This window comes from Ctenopharyngodon idella, chromosome 11 (genome assembly GCF_019924925.1).
Source record: "Ctenopharyngodon idella isolate HZGC_01 chromosome 11, HZGC01, whole genome shotgun sequence".
NCBI lineage: Eukaryota > Metazoa > Chordata > Actinopteri > Cypriniformes > Xenocyprididae > Ctenopharyngodon > Ctenopharyngodon idella.
In genome coordinates this window covers 12,965,400-12,984,167 of record NC_067230.1, presented here as the reverse complement: position 1 = coordinate 12,984,167, position 18,768 = coordinate 12,965,400, and the positions used below count along the sequence as shown (strand labels likewise).

Genomic DNA, 18,768 nt, shown 5'->3' with positions numbered 1-18,768 from the left:
ATTTTGTAATATGTAATATTCCATGTAATATTCCTCTAATAGGGGTTATGCGCAACAACCTTTTGTAATCAGTAAAACAGGCCGTAACGCTTCCACTTCAGGTCTTTTGTATGTGCTTCATTAAATATAGATCAAAGATGAGCATAACTGATATTCATCACATATGCAGATTGATATCTAAAAGTTTTTTATAGATAAATTTCATCAATGTGAATGTCATCATCAGCATAGAAAGCATGTACTGTACAAACGCAGCCCGATTTTTCTAACCTTACATATTCTATATGCTCACTTTGCGCATGTGGCTTGACTATTTTTGCAAGTAATTGGTCCAAATGGTGTCAAAACTGGCCCAGGACGTTGTTTCACAGTCGAAAAATAAAACGAATTGACACAACAACAAACTACTCGAGGCTGCAACAATTATAGGGATAGTTAAAGGGATAGTTCACCCAAAAATGAAAATTCTGTCATTAATTACTCACCCTCATGTCGATCCAAACCCGTAAGACCTTCGTTCATCTTCGGAACACAAATTAAGATATTTTTGATGAAATCCAAGAGCTTTCTATCCCTCCAAAGATAGCAACGCAACTACCATTTTCAAGGTCTAGAAAGGTAGTAAAGACATTGTTAAAATGAAAATGAATTATGCCTTTAAGGTTGCAAACGCCTGCCATAGTTCATCATAAACAATATGAATACATTTTTACCTGGTGTTCAGATCGAACCTGCAAGATGTGGAACCTGGTGACCGGACAGGAAATAGTCACCCTGAGAGGACATCCTAACAACGTAGTTTCCGTCAAATACTGCAGCAACTCCAGCCTGGTCTTCACAGTTTCCACCTCGTATATCAAAGTATGGGACATTCGTGATTCTGCCAAGTGTGTCCGAACATTTACGTAAGTATCTTTTCAACATCTGAAATTGGCAGCATCTGAATGCACCTAGTTTTAAGTTTAGTACGAAAATGTAAACTTTGCCTGTCCATCATCAGGTCATCGGGTCAGGTGGTCTCAGGTGATGCCTGTGCTGGTACAACCACCCGCACCATCACTACAGCCCAGGGCGAGTATCAGATCAACCAGATTGCCCTCAATCCCTCCGGATCGGTGCTCTATGCTGCTGCAGGCAACACTGTCCGCACATGGGACCTCAACAGGTGCATAGTTCATTCCTTAGCCAAGTACAGGCAGAGCTAGTATTAGCATTTATTGATGTCCATTTATTGATGAATTAAAAACCCACCAGGCAAGTAGGCTGTACAGAGTTCATCTCCATGTGCATAATCTGTTCTTTTATTATAAACATTGTGGTACAGTAGGCTGATTTGAAGATTTTGTGTGCAGAATGCAGGCCACTGGGAAGCTGACAGGACACATTGGGTCAGTCATGTGTCTTACAGTGGGTTATTCTGGAGGAGGCAAGGATCAGGTGATCACTGGATCCAAAGACCATTACGTGAAGGTCAGTTTAACCATTTTAGTTTATTTCCCTTTTATTTATGTCTGTTTTTCATATTGTCTTCTTCTACAGCCGTGGCCAAAAGTATTGGTTGTGACATCAATTTTGTGTTGCGCAAAGTTTGCTGCTTTAGTATTTGTAGATTATTTTTTGACATGTTTCTATGGTATATTGGAAAACGATAAGCTTTTCATAAGATGTAAAGACTTTTATTGCCAAAAGGTTCAATATATGCAAATAGTCAATATTTACATTGTTGCCCCTTCTTCTTCATAATTCGCTCTGACATCCTGGATATCAGCTTCTGGGTCAAATCCTGAATGATGGCGATCCATTCTTGCTTATTGGTGCTTGGAGTTGATCACAATTTGTGGGCTTCTGCTTGTCCACTCGCCTTTTGACGACTGACAACAGGTTCTCTATGAGATTAAGATCTGCAGAGTTGCCTGGTCACAGATCCAAAAATTTCAATGTAATGATCTTCGAGCCACTTCATTATCACTCTTGCTTTATGACATGGTGCTCCATCATGCTGGAAAATGCACGGAAAATCCACCAGATTGCTCCTGGATTGTTGGGAGAAGTTGCTCTTGCAGGACATTTTGATACCATTCTTTATTCCTGGCAGTGTTTTTGGGCAGAATTGTGAGAGAGCCCACTGCCTTGGATGAAAAGCAACCCCACACATGAATGGTCTCAGGATGCTTCACTGTTGGGACAACACAGCACAAGGTCCAAAACAGTCAGAAGGGGGCTTCATCAGAGAAAATGACTTTGCACCAGTCTTCTGCCATCCAATCCTTGTACTTCCTGCAGAATTTCAGTCTGTTCTTGATGTTCTTTCGGAGAGAAGTGGCTTCTTTCTTGCCGTTCTTGACACCAGGCCATTGTCCAAAAGTCTTGGCCTCACTGTGCCTGTAGATGCACTTACACCCACCTGATGCCAGTATTGAGCAGCTCTGCACTGGTGGCGACACGATTCTGTAGCAGACAGAATAATGTCTAGGGCTGCCCCCAACTAAAGATTTTTCTAGTCAACTAGTAGTCATTCATTTAAGCCAGGGGTGTCCAATCCTGCTCCTGGAGGGTCACTGTCCTGGAGAGTTTAGCTCCAACCCCAATTAAACACACCTGAACCAGCTAATTAAGTTTTTAGGCATACAGGAAACTTCCAGGCAGGTGTGTTGTAGTAAGTTGGAGCTAAACTCTGCAGGACAGTGGCCCTCCAGGACAGAGTTTGGACACCCCTGATTTAAGCGATTAGTCGACTAATCACAGGATCGTCGACTAATTATGAATGTGGAAAAAAATAGCAAGGACGCATTTTAATTATTCATTAATAAACTTGTGTTTTCTGAGTCCGTGTCGGCTGCAAAGATGAAGTTGACGATGTTGATTTGCCATCTCTGCAGTATAGGCTAGTGGACAAGCCTTTAGAGAGAAATGCAACTTTCATATGGATTACATAATCAGATAGTATTTCTTTTCTATTTGAATTGGTTTGTTTAAACGTAGACATTTCAAGCTTTCTGTAGATATATTTCTCATGTCTGCAAGTGGGCTATTTATTTATTTTTTATTTTTTGACACACTCCAGTTCAGGAAGACCGAGACGGCAGAAAGCGCATCCTGTTTGTTTTCTTTATTTCACAAAGACACAATGTTTTCTTGTTATTGTGAGTTTACACAAATAAAATTAGACCCTTTACAGTTTCAAATGATGTATTAATCTTATCTGTAGCCCATGACCAAAAAAATGTTTAAGTTGTTTCCGCTGTTCAGAAAAAATGCAAGTCATCGCGCCGGCACCTCCATGTCTTGCAGTAAGCGCACTAATATTTCAGCTTCCACACTCCCTCAAACACTTGGATATGACCATAATAATAGCACACATTTATCTATGTTAACGTTAGAGCGAGCAGCCATGTAAAGTTGCTACTTCTTACACTATACATGTTTGAAATAATAGGCCATATTTGAGGTCAATGAATGATAGGCGAACATTTTGGATTTCCTGCCCGACTTACTGTAATTACCACAATGACCCACCGTTAACGATCTGTCCCTCACAGACTGCGTGACTTCGCCATGAGGTTTTTTTTTTTCTGCTCCTAACCGACTAATAAAGTTTTTGTCGACTAAGCCTCTTCTAGTTGACTAGGGGTCGACTTTGCTCTACAGTGTAAACTGCACACACTCACACCCCAAATGTTCTTATCTAGTTACTTATTAGAAACATACAGGTGTTATTTTAAATAAACATAATAGCTTTAAAATTTGCATTTTCTATATGGGTGTTTGTAATTGACGTTGTGGAGCAAATTTTAACGTATCGTCAAGTTATGTTTACCACAGACCTTATTTCACTCAGAAATTGAAAATCACGTAGGAAAATCTTGAAGAAAGTTGAGTTCTGGAACTTTCAGTATGTTTTACAGCACAATGTCAAAAAGATGAAGGAAAATTTGATTTCTCAATTCATGACCCTTTAATGCAGATATTTGACATTGCGGAGGGAGCCCAGGGCAACATCGGACCGGCTCATAACTTCGAGCCCCCTCATTACGATGGGATTGAGTGTCTTGCTGTACACGGTGACATACTGTTCAGTGGTTCCCGCGACAACGGCATTAAGAAATGGGATCTGGGACAGCAGGAGCTGATTCAGGTAAATATTAAAAGATTACTATTACATGTATGCGCATTTTGGTCTTGTATTAATGTGTGATGTCATAATGTCACATGAACCCCACTCATAATATACACTCTGTTTATAATGCATTAACTATTTATGGTTAAATATATTAATTTCTGTGCTGTGTATGATCATCATACTGTAGCTCACAATCAAAGGAAACAGCTGGAGAGAAAGAGCAAAGAGCTGCTGGAGAATGTTTTTCCTTCTTTACCCATAATTACCAAAAGAAACTAAGATGAAATGTAGATTTAGTCTCAAAAAATGTCAGTAAGATTTGAGTTAAATAATAATTTAAGGAAAAAATGGCAAAGAACTGCATGACTATTAAGCTGTAAGTGCTTTAAAGTGTATTAAAGTTAAGATGGGCTTTCATGACTGACAGCGACAAAATTACAATATCCAGTACCAAAAAATAATATATACACAGACAAATGATGTTTCAGAAGGTAATAATCCAGCGTTTACCTATTGTTCCTGTGTCAATAGATGTAGAATAGCTTCATTTATCACTGGAGGTTGACGTCATCGCGCGCTGACAGCTGAGGAAGCTCTTTTAATAATAAGTTTGATTTTAATGGTTTCTCCAGCTGATTATATTAGACAAGAACACATTCCAAAGTTTCCCATCATCCAGAGCTAAAAGGTCAAAAATAATGGAAGATTATTATAAGACGACATGAAAATGGATTCGACAAAATGAGGCTCCTACCCGTCAAGATTATATGAATTATGTATTTCACAGGTAAATTTCATTGTGTGTGTTGCATGTTGATAATTTCATCACATTTCGAGTGAAATATCCCCAGGAAAAACAATGTGTCATGATGACTAAAGCTCTTTAAATGGTATTTACCTGTAAACATTTCCAGTTTTTTGTCATTTTTTGGGCATGTAGATGAAAGACTTCTTTATATAAAGTGATATCTTCACGTCAATCTTTACTTTCTTTTCATTATGCAAATGTATGCAGCGCTCCCTCACTTTTATATTAAATGCACACGTACATCTGGGCTGAATCAGTCCACAGCTGTTACTGCACATCCATATCTTTTTCTTTTTTTTTTTTGTAATTGACTGACAGAATTCCCCTCAATACGAAGACGCTTAAATCCCAGTGCGGTTAACAATGTGTATGTGTAAGCAGTGAGTTTATCTAAACACACACACTACTTACTCTCATGTCTTCTCTGATTGAACAACTGGGTAAATTTGCCAAGATAAAGTGCTTTGGTTGCTCTCTTTTATGAGAATTTCTGTCCGTTTCCCCAAAGGCCTGTTGGCGGATTCAGCTGGAATTTGGTGGTTAAAAAAGTGAAATGCATCATAGCGATATATAGAGCTTCATAATTCTCTTAACTCTTTTATAGCATCTGTATAATCCTTCTATAGTATCTGAAATTCAATTTATATTTCTATCTATTTTTATTACTCTGAGGCTTGTTTAAATTTAAATTTTAACTCATTTGTAGTCTTATTATTAATGGTGCTTGCTATCACTTTTACTTTTGCTGAGGTTAAACCCTGAACTGAAGAGTTAAAGAGGCCATATTATGCCCCTTTTACAAAGTCTTGATTTTGATTTTTGGAGTTTACTAGAACAAGTTTTCAGGCTTGAATTTTCAAAAAACACCTTTTTCACATGTCTCTATGTGAAACATCTCTATGAAGCCCCTCCTTCTGAAAAACACAATGTGCTATGATTGGTCAGCTGGATCAGTGTGTTGTGTTGTGTTTGGGAACCCTTACCATAACTGTGAGTTTTAACACACTACTAACTAACTCAACCAGGCCCCGCCCCTTTATTCTGCGTATGCCTTGGGCTGGAGTTATTTAAATGAGGAATATTGTGACATGTTCGTTCCCAGAAGGAAATTCAAGACTACAATGGAGGTGTTTCAGGGAGTTCAGAAACAGTGACACTGATATAGAGAATAACTCCTGCTGGAGGGACTTTGTGCTTTTATAGTGGAGAGGAGATCTAAAAAATCGAATGTTACTTATTTCTCCACAGCAAATCCCAAATGCGCACAAGGATTGGGTGTGTGCACTGGCGTTTGTTCCCGGGCGGCCCATGCTCCTCAGCGCCTGCAGGGCAGGCATGCTCAAGGTGTGGAACGTAGACAACTTCACGCCCATCGGAGAGATTAAGGGCCATGATAGCCCCATCAATGCCATCTGCACCAATTCCAAACAGATCTTTACTGCGTCCAGGTACGTATGTCATGCAGGAAGAAGTTCAATTACTAGTATATTTTGAATAATGTTACTATACTATAATATTTTGAATAATGAATATATTTTTTAAATGAAATTTAAGATTTTTTAAATATGAAACTATGACTGCCAGTAGGGGGCAGAATGTCACTGTCTTAATGAGGGAGTCATTGATTCATTTATTCAACCGATTCGTTCAAAAAGCTAATTCATTCAGGAGCGAAGTAAGTGGATCATGAATGGATAAGGAATGTACGGATCCCCACACATGACATGCAGGAAAAAAATAGTAGACTAAATCATGTGGATGATTTTCTAATTCTTTCCCTCAATTTATAAATCATGCTCATGATTTACTGATCCGTTCCCTCGATTTATAAATCGTGTGCATGATTTAGCAAATCAAGGGAACGAAACAGTAAATTGCGCACAATTTAGCAAATCGAGGGAATGAAATAGTAAATCGTGCGCATGATTTAGCAAATCGAGGGAACAAAATAGTAAATCGTGCGACACACTGCTGTGTGTTACTTGGAGATGCACAACAGTTCTGCTGTGGCTTTGTTTGGAACTACACTATATGGACAAGCATTGGGACAATTTCATCCCTGCTAGATATTCCTCGGTCAACTATAACTTGTATTATTGCCGTTTAGGAACAGCAGCTGCGTCTGAAATCACATACTGTATAGTTGGCGCTACATTTGGTTTGAAACTTACTTTGTGACCGTTAAAAATTATGTTCTATGTATATAATGAATGTGGGTAGTATGAATGAATTTGGACGTATTACATCTACCATGTTGTTATTTAACCTAAGGCGTCAGTTGCGTTGCATTGCCTCCATTCATAAATCCTCTCCCATGGCCTCATGGGATAGTAAAGTGTCCATCGAATGTGCACTTAAGAATCTCACCGGAAGTAGTAGGTCATCCGGGGACTTTTCGCCTACTGTTTTATGAATACAGTGAACATGGACATGCTACTCAGCTCACATACTGTTTTTCACCTATAGTATGGAAGTAGGCATGTTCCAACACAGAGTCAGTCTCATACAGGGGCCATATATTGAAATTAGGGTCATTGTAACTGCATTTTACGAGACTACATCATGCATAAAAGCATGCTCTCTCAAGGCAAAATGAGTAACATATTTGACAAAATGGCTGCTTTCACATCATTAAACAACAATTAAAATATTATCGTAGATGATACATATCGTACACCCCAAGTTTAAAGCATTTAAATGTCATGTAATGTGTGGTAATACATATATAAAAAAAGATGAATTGTTTGTTCAAAAGAACCTGTTTGCAGCTTGAACTTCCTAAAGCTATAAATTAGCAGAAGAGGAAACTTATGTGCACTGGGACAACAAGATGAAGAGAACAGGTTTTAAATATGGTAATTTTGAAATGATAATATAACCAGTTATTTACGGTCCTCTAATGGTTGTAAATGGGTCATCAGCTCAATGAGTCTGTTATGTCTTGCTCGTCTGTTTCTGTGACTCTGTTCAGTCTCTTACTCTCTTGTGACGTCTTTTTCCAGACAGTTAGACTACTTAGAAATGTTCAGTCAGACTAATATGTTTTTAAGACCTACTTTTGTGCATTTCGGGGGTGCTTGTTTGTAGAGCAGATGGTGTGGGCAGGGGATTGTGGGATTGTTTGACTGTTCTTCATTACTGTTTCTCTAACAAAGCTCTCCTGTTCCTTCAACTCTCTCTGTCTGTCTCTCTCATGCCTTTCCTTCGCGCTGCGGGGCTTCATACCTGCAGTGACTGTCGGGTGAAGTTGTGGAGTTATGTCCCCGGGCTCACGCCCTGTCTGCCCCGCCGGGTCCTGGCCATCAAGGGCCGGGCCACCAGCCTCCCCTGAGCCTCCACTAACCACCTCCTGCCTGCTTCCCTCTGGTACTGTCCTTTCTCTATCTAATCTTCTTATGTCTCTCTGTTTGAGTACATTTCCCCATTTTCCCTTTTTCCCTGTGACAAGTCCTTAGCTGCAACTCTTAGAACATAGCAGCATGCTGTACTTGCCACATAAAAGTGGTGGTTTCAGCCTCAGACGGTGTGCCGCTGATTATCAGATGCGTATTACACATAAACGTGGCAAGAATCTTCCAGAACTTCAAGCTGCGATGTGACTGGCTGGCTTCTTCGCAGCTTCTGTACTCTGGTTTCTGTGAGTCTGCTTGGAAACAAAATGGTTATGATAACTGCTTCTGAGGATGAACTAGTTGCCAGATTTGACAAACTTTGCAAGATGACATTTGAATCTTTCAAAGAACTTTATTTTGAGCCATTGTGTATCTTCAAGATATCATCAAGCTCAACCGTTTGCCTATATTCAGAACGTGTGCAAACATGTCAACTGAAAATTAAAAAAATTGGTATAAATGTGAAGACAAGGGGAGCAAGTAGAGTTTTAAAGTCGGCATGAAACAGAAGTTGCGACAGTCTTTTGTGTCATATATCTGAGTGAAACGGCTTCTGGAACAAGAACAAATGTAGGGCGGGACTTGATTTTGTCCATGTGGAATTGATTGGATGGTTGTGGTTTGCTATTGGTGGATCTCATGTGATTGACAGGTTGCCCCGCCCTTGTCATCAGAGAAGAGAAGAGAAGTTGCTGCAAGAGGGAGGGGAGGTTATTCTGAATCAAGATTACAATGCACATTAATTAAAAAAAAAAAAAAATGTGCACAGATAAATCATTTATCATAAATACTGCTATATTCCATTAAATATCAAGAATTGTCCATTTTAATGTCATGCTAGCTTTAAAGTCCCCCCTGAAAATTAAAAATAGACCAGAAGAGATACATGAGTGAAGATTTAGGAAGAGAACAAGAGTTTCTAGGTATATTCCACTGGAATAATTCATGAGATGTTCATTAAATCAAGTGAGCAGATCTTCACATTGCAAGAGTGGAACAAAAAGAAAAGAAAAAAACAAGAACCTACAACACAGTGCTGGGTAAAACGGAAAGAGCTGTTGCTGCAGAAGTTCTTGTGATATAAATATCACATGGAAATACTAAGTGTTACAATATTTTACTGACAGATATAATTAGGTAGACGGGAAATTTGTAACCCCGTTCTTCAAAGCGACAGATAATGACGCACTCTCTCTGCTGATCTTCCATGCAAATGTTCTTATGGTTACAAAATGATTAAAAAATGTGCAATGTTGTAAACAAGAACACTCACCCATCACTGAGTTCTACTCAAATAATTTTGTTAATGATGTGACGAATCGGTTTAAAATGAGTAATTAGGTGGGAAAATATATATAAATATATATTATTGTGATATATTAGCATAAAAGACAAAATAAGCATCTATGTGAAAATCAGTAAATTATTTTTTGGAACTTATTCATTAACTAGACTGATATTGGAGAGAAAAGGGAGATATTGGGCAGTTTACACCAGGTTGAGTGGGATGACCGGGCCATTTTTAACATTGCTGGTCAAACAGAATTTGTTTCTGGCAGCTACTGGCAGTCAGTGCAGATACTTGAGCAAAGGCGTGACAGTTCCTGAAGGTTAAAGACACGTTGAGCGGCAGTGGTGCGAATGCACTCGAGGGGACGTGAGCTGCAGAATGTCTGAGAACAAACTACACGGCTCAGCTGCGTCATTTTGTTGTTGTCAATTATTTCTCACTCTGTCAGTATATCATCCATCTCTGTGTGCATCTGTCTGTTTCTCTCATACTTTGCACCAGTTTCATTTCATAGGCCAACTTCTCCAATGTTTGATCCCACAGAACTTTCCCTTGGCTCTTTCACTTTGGGCCAATAAAGAGGAACTGTACTAATGAGAATCGTTGTTTTTTTGTTTTTTGCCATTTCAGTGTGCTCAAGTGTGCTCATCTTTCAGAGGGTAATAAAAACCTATTGCACCCTTAATTGTGTTCAACAGTGGTGGTGTAAATCCTTTTAATTGGTTCTAGTTAAGGTCTAGATACCACAAGATACATCTTACCTCACCGTCTTGTGAGACTGGTGACTGGTGTTTTACCAATCCGCTGCAGTATTGTTGTTTAAAGCATAAGTGCTTTTAGCAAGACCTAGAAATTTAGGATAAAGCATTCTTGGGGATAAAATATTCTTCACTGTATGTATATTTGTGTGTGTATGTATGTATATATATATATAGTTGAGCTCAAAAGTTTACATACCCCTTGCAGAATCTGCAAAAATGTTAATCATTTTAACAAAATAAGAAGGATCATGAAAATTGCATGTTATTTTTTATTTAGTACTGTCCTTAATAAACTTTTTCACATAACAGTTGTTTACATAAAGTCCACAAGACAAAAAAATAGCAGAATTTATAAAAATGTTTCAAAAGTTTACATACCCTTGATTCTTAATACTGTGTGTGGTTACCTGGATGATCTACGGCTGTTTTTTTGTTTTGTGATGGTTGTTCATGAGTCCCTTGTTTGTCCTGAGCAGTTAAACTGAGCTCTGTTCTTCAGAAAAATCCTCCAGGTCCTGCAGATTCTTCTGTTTTCAAGCATCTTCTGCATATTTGAACCCTTTACAGCAGTGACTGAATGATTTTGAGATCCATATTTTTACACTGAAGACAACTGAGGGACTCAAACACAACTATTACAAAAGCTGTAAACATTCACTGATGCTCCAGAAGGAAACATAATGCGTTAAGAGTCAGGGGTGAAAACTTTTAAACAAGTTGATGTGCAAGTTTTTTTTGTTTTGTTTTTTTTGTTTAAAGAACATATTTTTTCATTTAGTTCTGCCCTTTGGAAGCTACAAAAGATACTTACATGTTTCCCAGAAGACAAAAAAGTACAATTTATTCTGTTCATCGAATTCAAAAAGTTTACATCCCCGACTCTTAATGTGTCGTGTTTCCTTCTGGAGCATCAGTGAATGTTTGAACCTTATTTAATACTTGTTTGAGTCCCTCAGTTGTCCTCAGTGTGAAAAGATGGATCTTTATGTAAACAACTGTGTGTGTGTGTGTGTGTGTGTGTGTGTGTGTATATATATACACACACACACACACACACAGTGCTCAGCGTAGATGAGTACACCCCCTTTGAAAAGTAACATTTTAAATAATATCTCAATGAACACAAAAACAATTTCCAAAATGTTGACAAGACTAAGATATATATATATATATATATATATAAATTATATATATATGCTTATTTGAACTTTATCCAAACTGAAACTTTTGTCTTATTACCTTACTCAATTTTGCTTCTCAAGTGAATTAATCGTGTGTTTTTTTTTTCTGATAGCTCTGTGTTTTGTTACTTCTAAAAAGAAATAAAGTCTCAGCTTTCAAATTCTGACAATTTTATAATGGAATTCAAACAATAAATGCCGTTTTGACGCTTTTAAATGTGACGTGACAGATCGTTGTAGCGCCTCAGTTCAAGCGGCAGTGCAGAGCACGAGTCATCTCTTCTACTTTAATACAAGATACAGCTCAAAAAAACATGAATGAACATCAGAAGTAATATTGAAAGATACAGAACAACTTGCTGAAATCTGTATCATGTCTCATGTAATCTCAATCAGTGTTTTAACTGAGGAAAGATAAAACAGCTTGTGAACAATGTCACTTAACGTTGCATTTACCTCAGGATTGTTATCAAGCGTTCACAGTTCGCTAGTTCGCTATAAATAAACACTAGAGAGGAACTTATTTACTATTAATTATAAATGTGTTTGAATAAATTTGCCATGAGAACAAGTTCTTATGAAAACTACCTTATATGTGCGACTGAGTACAAACATTTCAGTTTTTTTTTAGGTGTAATTATTATATCTGAAAATAAATAGCAGTTTAATATAATACATTTGTTGTTAATTGCAGCCAGTATTATAGTGTACCAAATGAGAGGGTTCACTGTATAGTTTGCAGCATTATTTGGGAGAGTTTTTTTTTTTCTCCATAAGAAAAACCAAACTATCGGTATCTGCATCGGCCGATATCATTCAGCTATCGGTATCGGCTGAGAAATTTTGTATCGGTGCACCTCTAATGTGTGTGTGTATATATATGTATGCTTATTTGAACTTTATCCCAACCTAATGACTAGTTCATTTGCATCACACTGCGATTCAGAACTCATCTTTTTCCTCAGAGATGCAGTGTGTTAGTTAAGATGCGAGCGAGTGGTTCTGTGGGCTGCTTCACACAGCAGGGTTTTGATTTTTATTGGGATAAAGCAGTGCATGCGCCTAATTGGTGAGAAGAGCGGGGACTCGTGTGGCGGTTTCCTTTGTGAACTCTTGGTTTTGATGTCTGTGCCATCTCTTCAATGTGAGGAGCCACAGTGACGGTGTCTGAAGATTCAGACAACCGAGTGTCTCTGTCTTTCTGATTATTGGCCTTGTGCATTTCCTCCACCTCTTATTTTATGTCTGTTTTTTTGTGTTTCTTCCATCCCACAGTGACATGAGAGTGAAGATTTGGAATCCGAAGATGGGGAAGAAAAGGTGAAGATCCTCCGTTTGGAATGATTGTTATCGATGGTGCCTTTTTGGGCTAATTGGACGCCACAACTTTAGGTGTCCGAAACCGACCTTGGAAAGGAGTCCAGGGGTCAGCCGCCTCAATCCAGAAGGCCAGTTTCAAGGACCTGCCTGAAGGAGATCAGACACAGCCGTCTGTTTTAGAAGACACAACCCTTTCAACCGGCTGCAAACGTTGTCTGACGCATCCGAGGAATATGATCCAGTGATCATCTGAGGAACTGCCGGTTACTTTATTCTAGATGTTTTAAGGTGCCATTTTGGTGACGCTGAAACTGTATTATCTGTACAATGAAGTGTTCTCCTTCACTTCCTGTCTAAATGAAAACAAGTCCTTGAGATGACTTCATCTGTAGCTGCTGATTTTACTTCTGAATATTTATCACGTCAAGGAAACAGAATAATCCAAGCTAGGTCACTTTTTTATTCTTAGAGAGCCATAAGACTTTAGCCTTGACCTGTTACCAGAAACTGTATCACTTCCTCTCAGTATCCAGAAGATTGGCAACTCTTGTGTTTACTAAGGATGAGCAGATGCAGTCGTCGTCGTCAATCCCAGTCCTACGTTCCCTCGAAACATTGTGCAATAGTATGGACCACCACGTTTTTTCGATGCCTTCCTCTTCAGGGGGTTTCTCTGAACATTTCAGATAACTAATGGCTTCCTTAAACTTCCCTTAACCACAGACAAACATTGTACAGCCCTCTTCCGATAGGCTTCCTTTGCTTTTAAACTCGTTCGCTCCATCTGCTGTGAATTTTGTTTTCTACCTCAGGTTTAAAGTTAGATTTCGTGCGTGAAACCTTCACTGATTCTGATAGGATTCCAGCTTTATTGTCTTCTAGATGTGTGAACAGAGGTCTCAGAAGTATAAAGCAGGATTCAGAGTCTGCTGAGTGGGCATTTTGAGGGTCTGCCCGTGTAATAAGCCCATCTCATCGGGGGACTGTAGAGTTTAGTGACACTAGCAGACACTCTTAGGCAGAATTAGATGCTTCCTCAGGCTCAAGCGTCTGATCGAAGGCAACGATCCCCTGAGGACAGTAGAAAAGGATTCAGCTGGCTTTGTTTCATGTTGCTGGACACAGTCCTGGTACGATTTTCAGACAATCTAACACTGGATTTTTGGATAGAAATTTGGTAGTTTTGTTAGCCCTATATTTTTCTATATTACGGCTACCCTCTGTAACACTTTAAAACAGAAGTGTTAGAAAAATTTGCACAATTGTCTTTTGATGTTTTCTTTCTGGTGCTCTGCATGTCTGCTCCATGTTATGTTTTTTTTATTTTTTTATTTTAAAGGGATAGTTCAACCAAAAATGGAAACTGTGATTTACTTCTAATCCTTATGACTTTTTTTCTTCAGTGGAACATAAAAGGAGAAGTTTAACAGATTGTTCAAACTGCTCTTTTCCAGCTCAGTTGCTCAGTTTCAAAAATGAGCAAAAAATTGGAATATATAAAATTGTTGTTCTTTATTCCAAGACTTTGGAAGTAGTGTTGTCAAAAGTACTGACTTCGGTACCAGGTCAGTACTGAAATTTTTTTTAAATGTGACGCTTTGAGCTCTGTTGATTAGATTCGTAAACGCCTCTGATTGGCCATTGTGTTCACGCGTTCAACAGATATGTCTGTGATTGGCTACAATGATCAACGCACGGGAGCGTTTAAAAGCATTTGTCTATCAGCGGACCGGTGCTTTCAAACACTCTCGTGTGTATCTGTGTAAGCGTTCAGTGAAGAGCGCCATTGTTGTCTATTTACAACATGTTTTTGAAGCGTTGATCGCTGTAGCCAATCACAGACATATCTGTTGAGCGCGTGAAAACAATGGCCAGTCAGAGGTGTTTATGAATCCACTCAACAGTGCTCAAAGCGTCACATTTTTTTAAATTTCAGTACCAACTTGGTATCGAAGTAACTATTTGGAAGCCACACAGCCCATTTTTTTATTTACAATTCAATTAGTTACTCAATAAAAATCATCTGTTTCATCTCTGATTCTTGTCAATGTATATTCAAGTATGCCATTTAAAGATCTGTCACATCTATAATGAGTTTAGTTGTTTCTCATGCAAATCTGTCTTATGAAGGCTTGAAATATAGTGCACAAGTCAAGTGGACTACTTTATGATTAGTTTTTTTGTACTTTTTGGAGCTTGACTTCACCCGTTCATTGTAATTATAACAGCTGGAACAATCTGCTAAACTTCTCCTTTTGTGTTCCATTGAAGAAAAAGAGTCATACAGGTTTGGAACAACAACAAGTTCAGTAAATTAATACAGAATTACAATTTTTAGGTGATCAATCCCTTTAATCACCCTAATAAAATGTAAAATCATTCTAAGAAGAACCTCATCCATTGATGATTCTTCTTTCCCGCACAAGCATCCATGATAAAACCAGCCGTGTTAAAGTAGGTCAAATTAGGCACTGTGTTTTCCAGTCCTCCTCTCAGAGTTTCACACCCTGTTAAATGAAATAGGAAGCAGCCTCCTCTGCATTGGAGGATATGGCGTGCCTGATGGGGGTATGTGGGCGTTTGCGAGCTTGTCTTGGTAGAACACATGCAACTTTGTTTATTTTTACGCCATCAATCTTGCTGTGCCACACGCCACTCCCTTCTCGGGCTTTCCCAGATTTACAGTCTTTTTTTAATGAAACACATCTATCACAAAGGTTTTCGGGCAGCCCTTGGCAATTCACCACCTGAACGCAGCCATGTACACAAGCTGCTGTAAGGAGGAAGCTCTTATTTCCAGTCGACAGGGATGTGCTTTATCTGATGAACGACCCACAGTATGGATAATCGCACATTAAGCGCTGCAGGAGTCGGGATTCTCAAGCTACGACAAGAGATTTGATCAAATTTGCAAGTTACCTTTTTTGATCTGTATTTTCGAAAACAACATGATGTGGTATAGCTGCTGTCAGTCATTTAAAGCTACTACAACGTGTTTCTAAGGATGAATCTTTAGGCTTGAGTCATTTGTATAATGTAAAGCTCATATACATATTCATGAGGAAGTATGCAGTAGGGGCTTCCTTACCCTTTAGGTTAATAGATTTCTGCCAATGGTTCACTGCATATACACCTTTCTAAATTTGACAGTAGTGTCATTAAGCCAGTATGTCATCCTCATTAAGATTATATACGAGTTTGTGATTCTAGAACGTGGAACTACTAACATTATAAGGTGTTTTTGACCAAATTATCCATTTTTTTCCTTTGAATCCAAGTGATGCGCTCATAAAAATAACTGTTTTTGGATCTTTTCTGTGAAGTCTTTTATAATAAGGCCAAATTTATTAAATAATGATCAGAGAATCTACTTCAAAAGAACTTTTGTTTTCAAAACTGTGAAAAATGCTGCTTTATTCCATCTTTTTTTAATATGAGTCTGTGTGTTTTGTTCTTAAAGTGAGATCAAAATATACAACATCAAACGTGTTACCAAAGTTTGGTTTAAATAATCACTTGCACATTTTTAAAACCCCAAAAATGAATCAAAATTGTATGTTTGTACTGGTTATGGTTCTACCCCTTAAAGGGATAGTTCACCCAAAAATGAAAATTACTCCATAATTTACTCACCCTCAAGCCATCTGAGGTGTATATGACTTTCTTCTTTCAGCCAAACACAATTGGAGTTATATTAAAAAATATCCTGGCTTTTCCAAGCTTTATAATGGGAGTGAATGGAGGATGAGATTTTGAAGCCCAAAAAAGTGCATCCATCCATCATAAACATACTTCACACGGCTCCGGGGGGTTAATAAAGGCCTTCTGAAGTGAATCGATGCGCTTGTTATCCATTATAATGTAGGATATAGCGTAGAATGTCATGGCATTTTACTACTATGTCGCAGAAGTTACCACTTTTTAGACGTTTGTCGAATGCGTATGGCTGTCGTTATTTTACTTTATAAAGTTTTAAATAATGATATTTGTCTTACACAAATGCATCGATTCGCTTCAGAAGGCCTTTATTAACCCCCAGAGCCGCGTGGAGTATGTTTATGATGGATGGATGCACTTTTTTGTGCTTCAAAATCTCATCCCCCATTCACTTCCATTATAAAGCTTTGAACGAGCCAGGATATTTTTAAATATTACTCTGATTGTGTTTGGCTGAAAGAAGATAGTCATGTACACCTCAGATGGCTTGAGGGTGAGTGATTTTTGGGTGAACCATCCCTTTAACAAAGTCGCTCACTGTTTGTGTACAGTGCAACTATGCATTTTAATTCAGTGCAACAATTTACACCAATAATTTTACGTACAATTTCCACAATTCATTCTGTTCGTTTCTACGATTGAGGTTCAGAATTTGTGTTTGTACTATTCTAATAATGCGTCCTATCACAGGGTCAACCCTTTTTTAATAAGTGCCCCTCATTAGTGAGATTACAAAAGACTGTGCGTCTTTAACTCATTTCATTTTAGAAATGAAAAAGCATTGTTTTGAATACCATTTTGAAGCATTTTTGGTACAATTGTAATATTCTTGGGAAAGGAGCTTGTCAAAATGTGCTCGGTATTGCTAGGACTTAAAGACTGTGAAATTGGTTTGCGAATACAGTTCCATAACACGTCGTCCACACAGATAATTTCAGCCTCTCAGCTCGCTCTCTCTCTCTCTCTCTCCATTGTGTCTGAAAGCTCATTGGTTCACAAGGCTGCAGCTGAGATTGACAGCTACAACCTTAAATACTCCACGCTTTTTACAGCCATGCCAGTCAGTGGCCTGCAATTCCTGGTGCTCAGCTTAAAGACGGTCTTAACTTTCAATGTATCTGAAGCTTTTGGGGTTTATCTTTCTTACGCATTCAGCTTCACAGCAGTAGTTTACCGGGGGTACGTTTAGTGATGTAGCTTTACTGTTGCTTATATTTTATATTCTAGGCCAGTGATGCATGGCATGGACATGCTGTATAAGCTTCTACATCTGTATAGAATCTTAAAGGAAAGCTTTTCTGTACAGGGGAGATTGTCGACACCTGTCTACTGATCAGCGTAGCGTTAACCTGCGGCTTTGCCCCACTGTAATGCCAAAGGTGTCGTCCCAGCTGCCTTACGCCCTCTCTGTCTCTCCCGGCCTGAAGCGCAGGGCCGCACTGCAATACGCCTGACGCCTTACCTCACTTTCAGTGTGTGGAACATCATGCCATCGCGAAACGCTGCTTTTAAATGCCTTATGCATTTTTTTGGGGAAAAAAAAATGTTTGAATGGGTGCTTACTAGTTACCTGGCAACCCAGGTACGCAGTTAATACGCAGATTAGAAAAGACATTTAAGTAATAGAGAAAAAGAGGCTGAAATTAAAGGCTTGACAGAACAATCAGTCATTTTCGAGGCGTTCAGCTCGAGTTCAGCTGACGGTTTAGGCGACTGCTGAGGGCTTGTGAAACGCGGCGGGGCGTATACCAACAACGGTCACAGGTGCCTTTTATCGCATTGACTCCTCCCAAGGAATGTAAATGTTTGTACAGACTTTCTTTCTTTTTGTTACATGTGCATGCGACCAAACTGGGTGTAAAATATCTGACTGTAAATACTGTACAGGTTTTATTTAATGACGGTTAAAGCATTCCTCCAGAGAAATAAATAAAAAATGTGGGAAAAAAATGCATTTTCATGTTTTGCATTTCCTTTTTACTCATGGTAGGAGTTTGTTCTGAGTGTTCTTATGCTGTTTTCTTGCTGTTTATCTCTGAGATAGAATTACGGTCGAGTTCCTTCCTGTTTCCTGTCTGTGATGAGCCTGCAGATATGATCTGTCCATATAGAATCACTGGCTTGCTGTCATCACACATCAGACGACTACAGGGTGAATCTCATGAAAACATCAGGTCA

General features: G+C 38.7%; 1 protein-coding gene across 7 annotated transcripts in view; it reads left to right on the top strand.

The window, feature by feature from the left end:
- Nucleotides 1-18,544, top strand: part of kif21b (kinesin family member 21B) — a 100,800-nt gene extending 82,256 nt beyond the window's left edge. For 6 of the 7 annotated variants that reach the window (XM_051911617.1, XM_051911620.1, XM_051911621.1 and 3 more), the window contains 7 exons: nt 725-905; nt 1,001-1,165; nt 1,353-1,470; nt 3,965-4,135; nt 6,177-6,376; nt 8,160-8,294; nt 12,829-18,544. In XM_051911617.1, coding sequence (XP_051767577.1) covers nt 725-905; nt 1,001-1,165; nt 1,353-1,470; nt 3,965-4,135; nt 6,177-6,376; nt 8,160-8,259 — 935 coding nt within the window. In that variant the 3' untranslated portion in view covers nt 8,260-8,294; nt 12,829-18,544. The remainder of the gene's footprint in view (nt 1-724; nt 906-1,000; nt 1,166-1,352; nt 1,471-3,964; nt 4,136-6,176; nt 6,377-8,159; nt 8,295-12,828) is intronic. The other variant, XM_051911622.1, reaches the window with a different exon arrangement.
- Nucleotides 18,545-18,768: the final 224 nt, after the last annotated feature.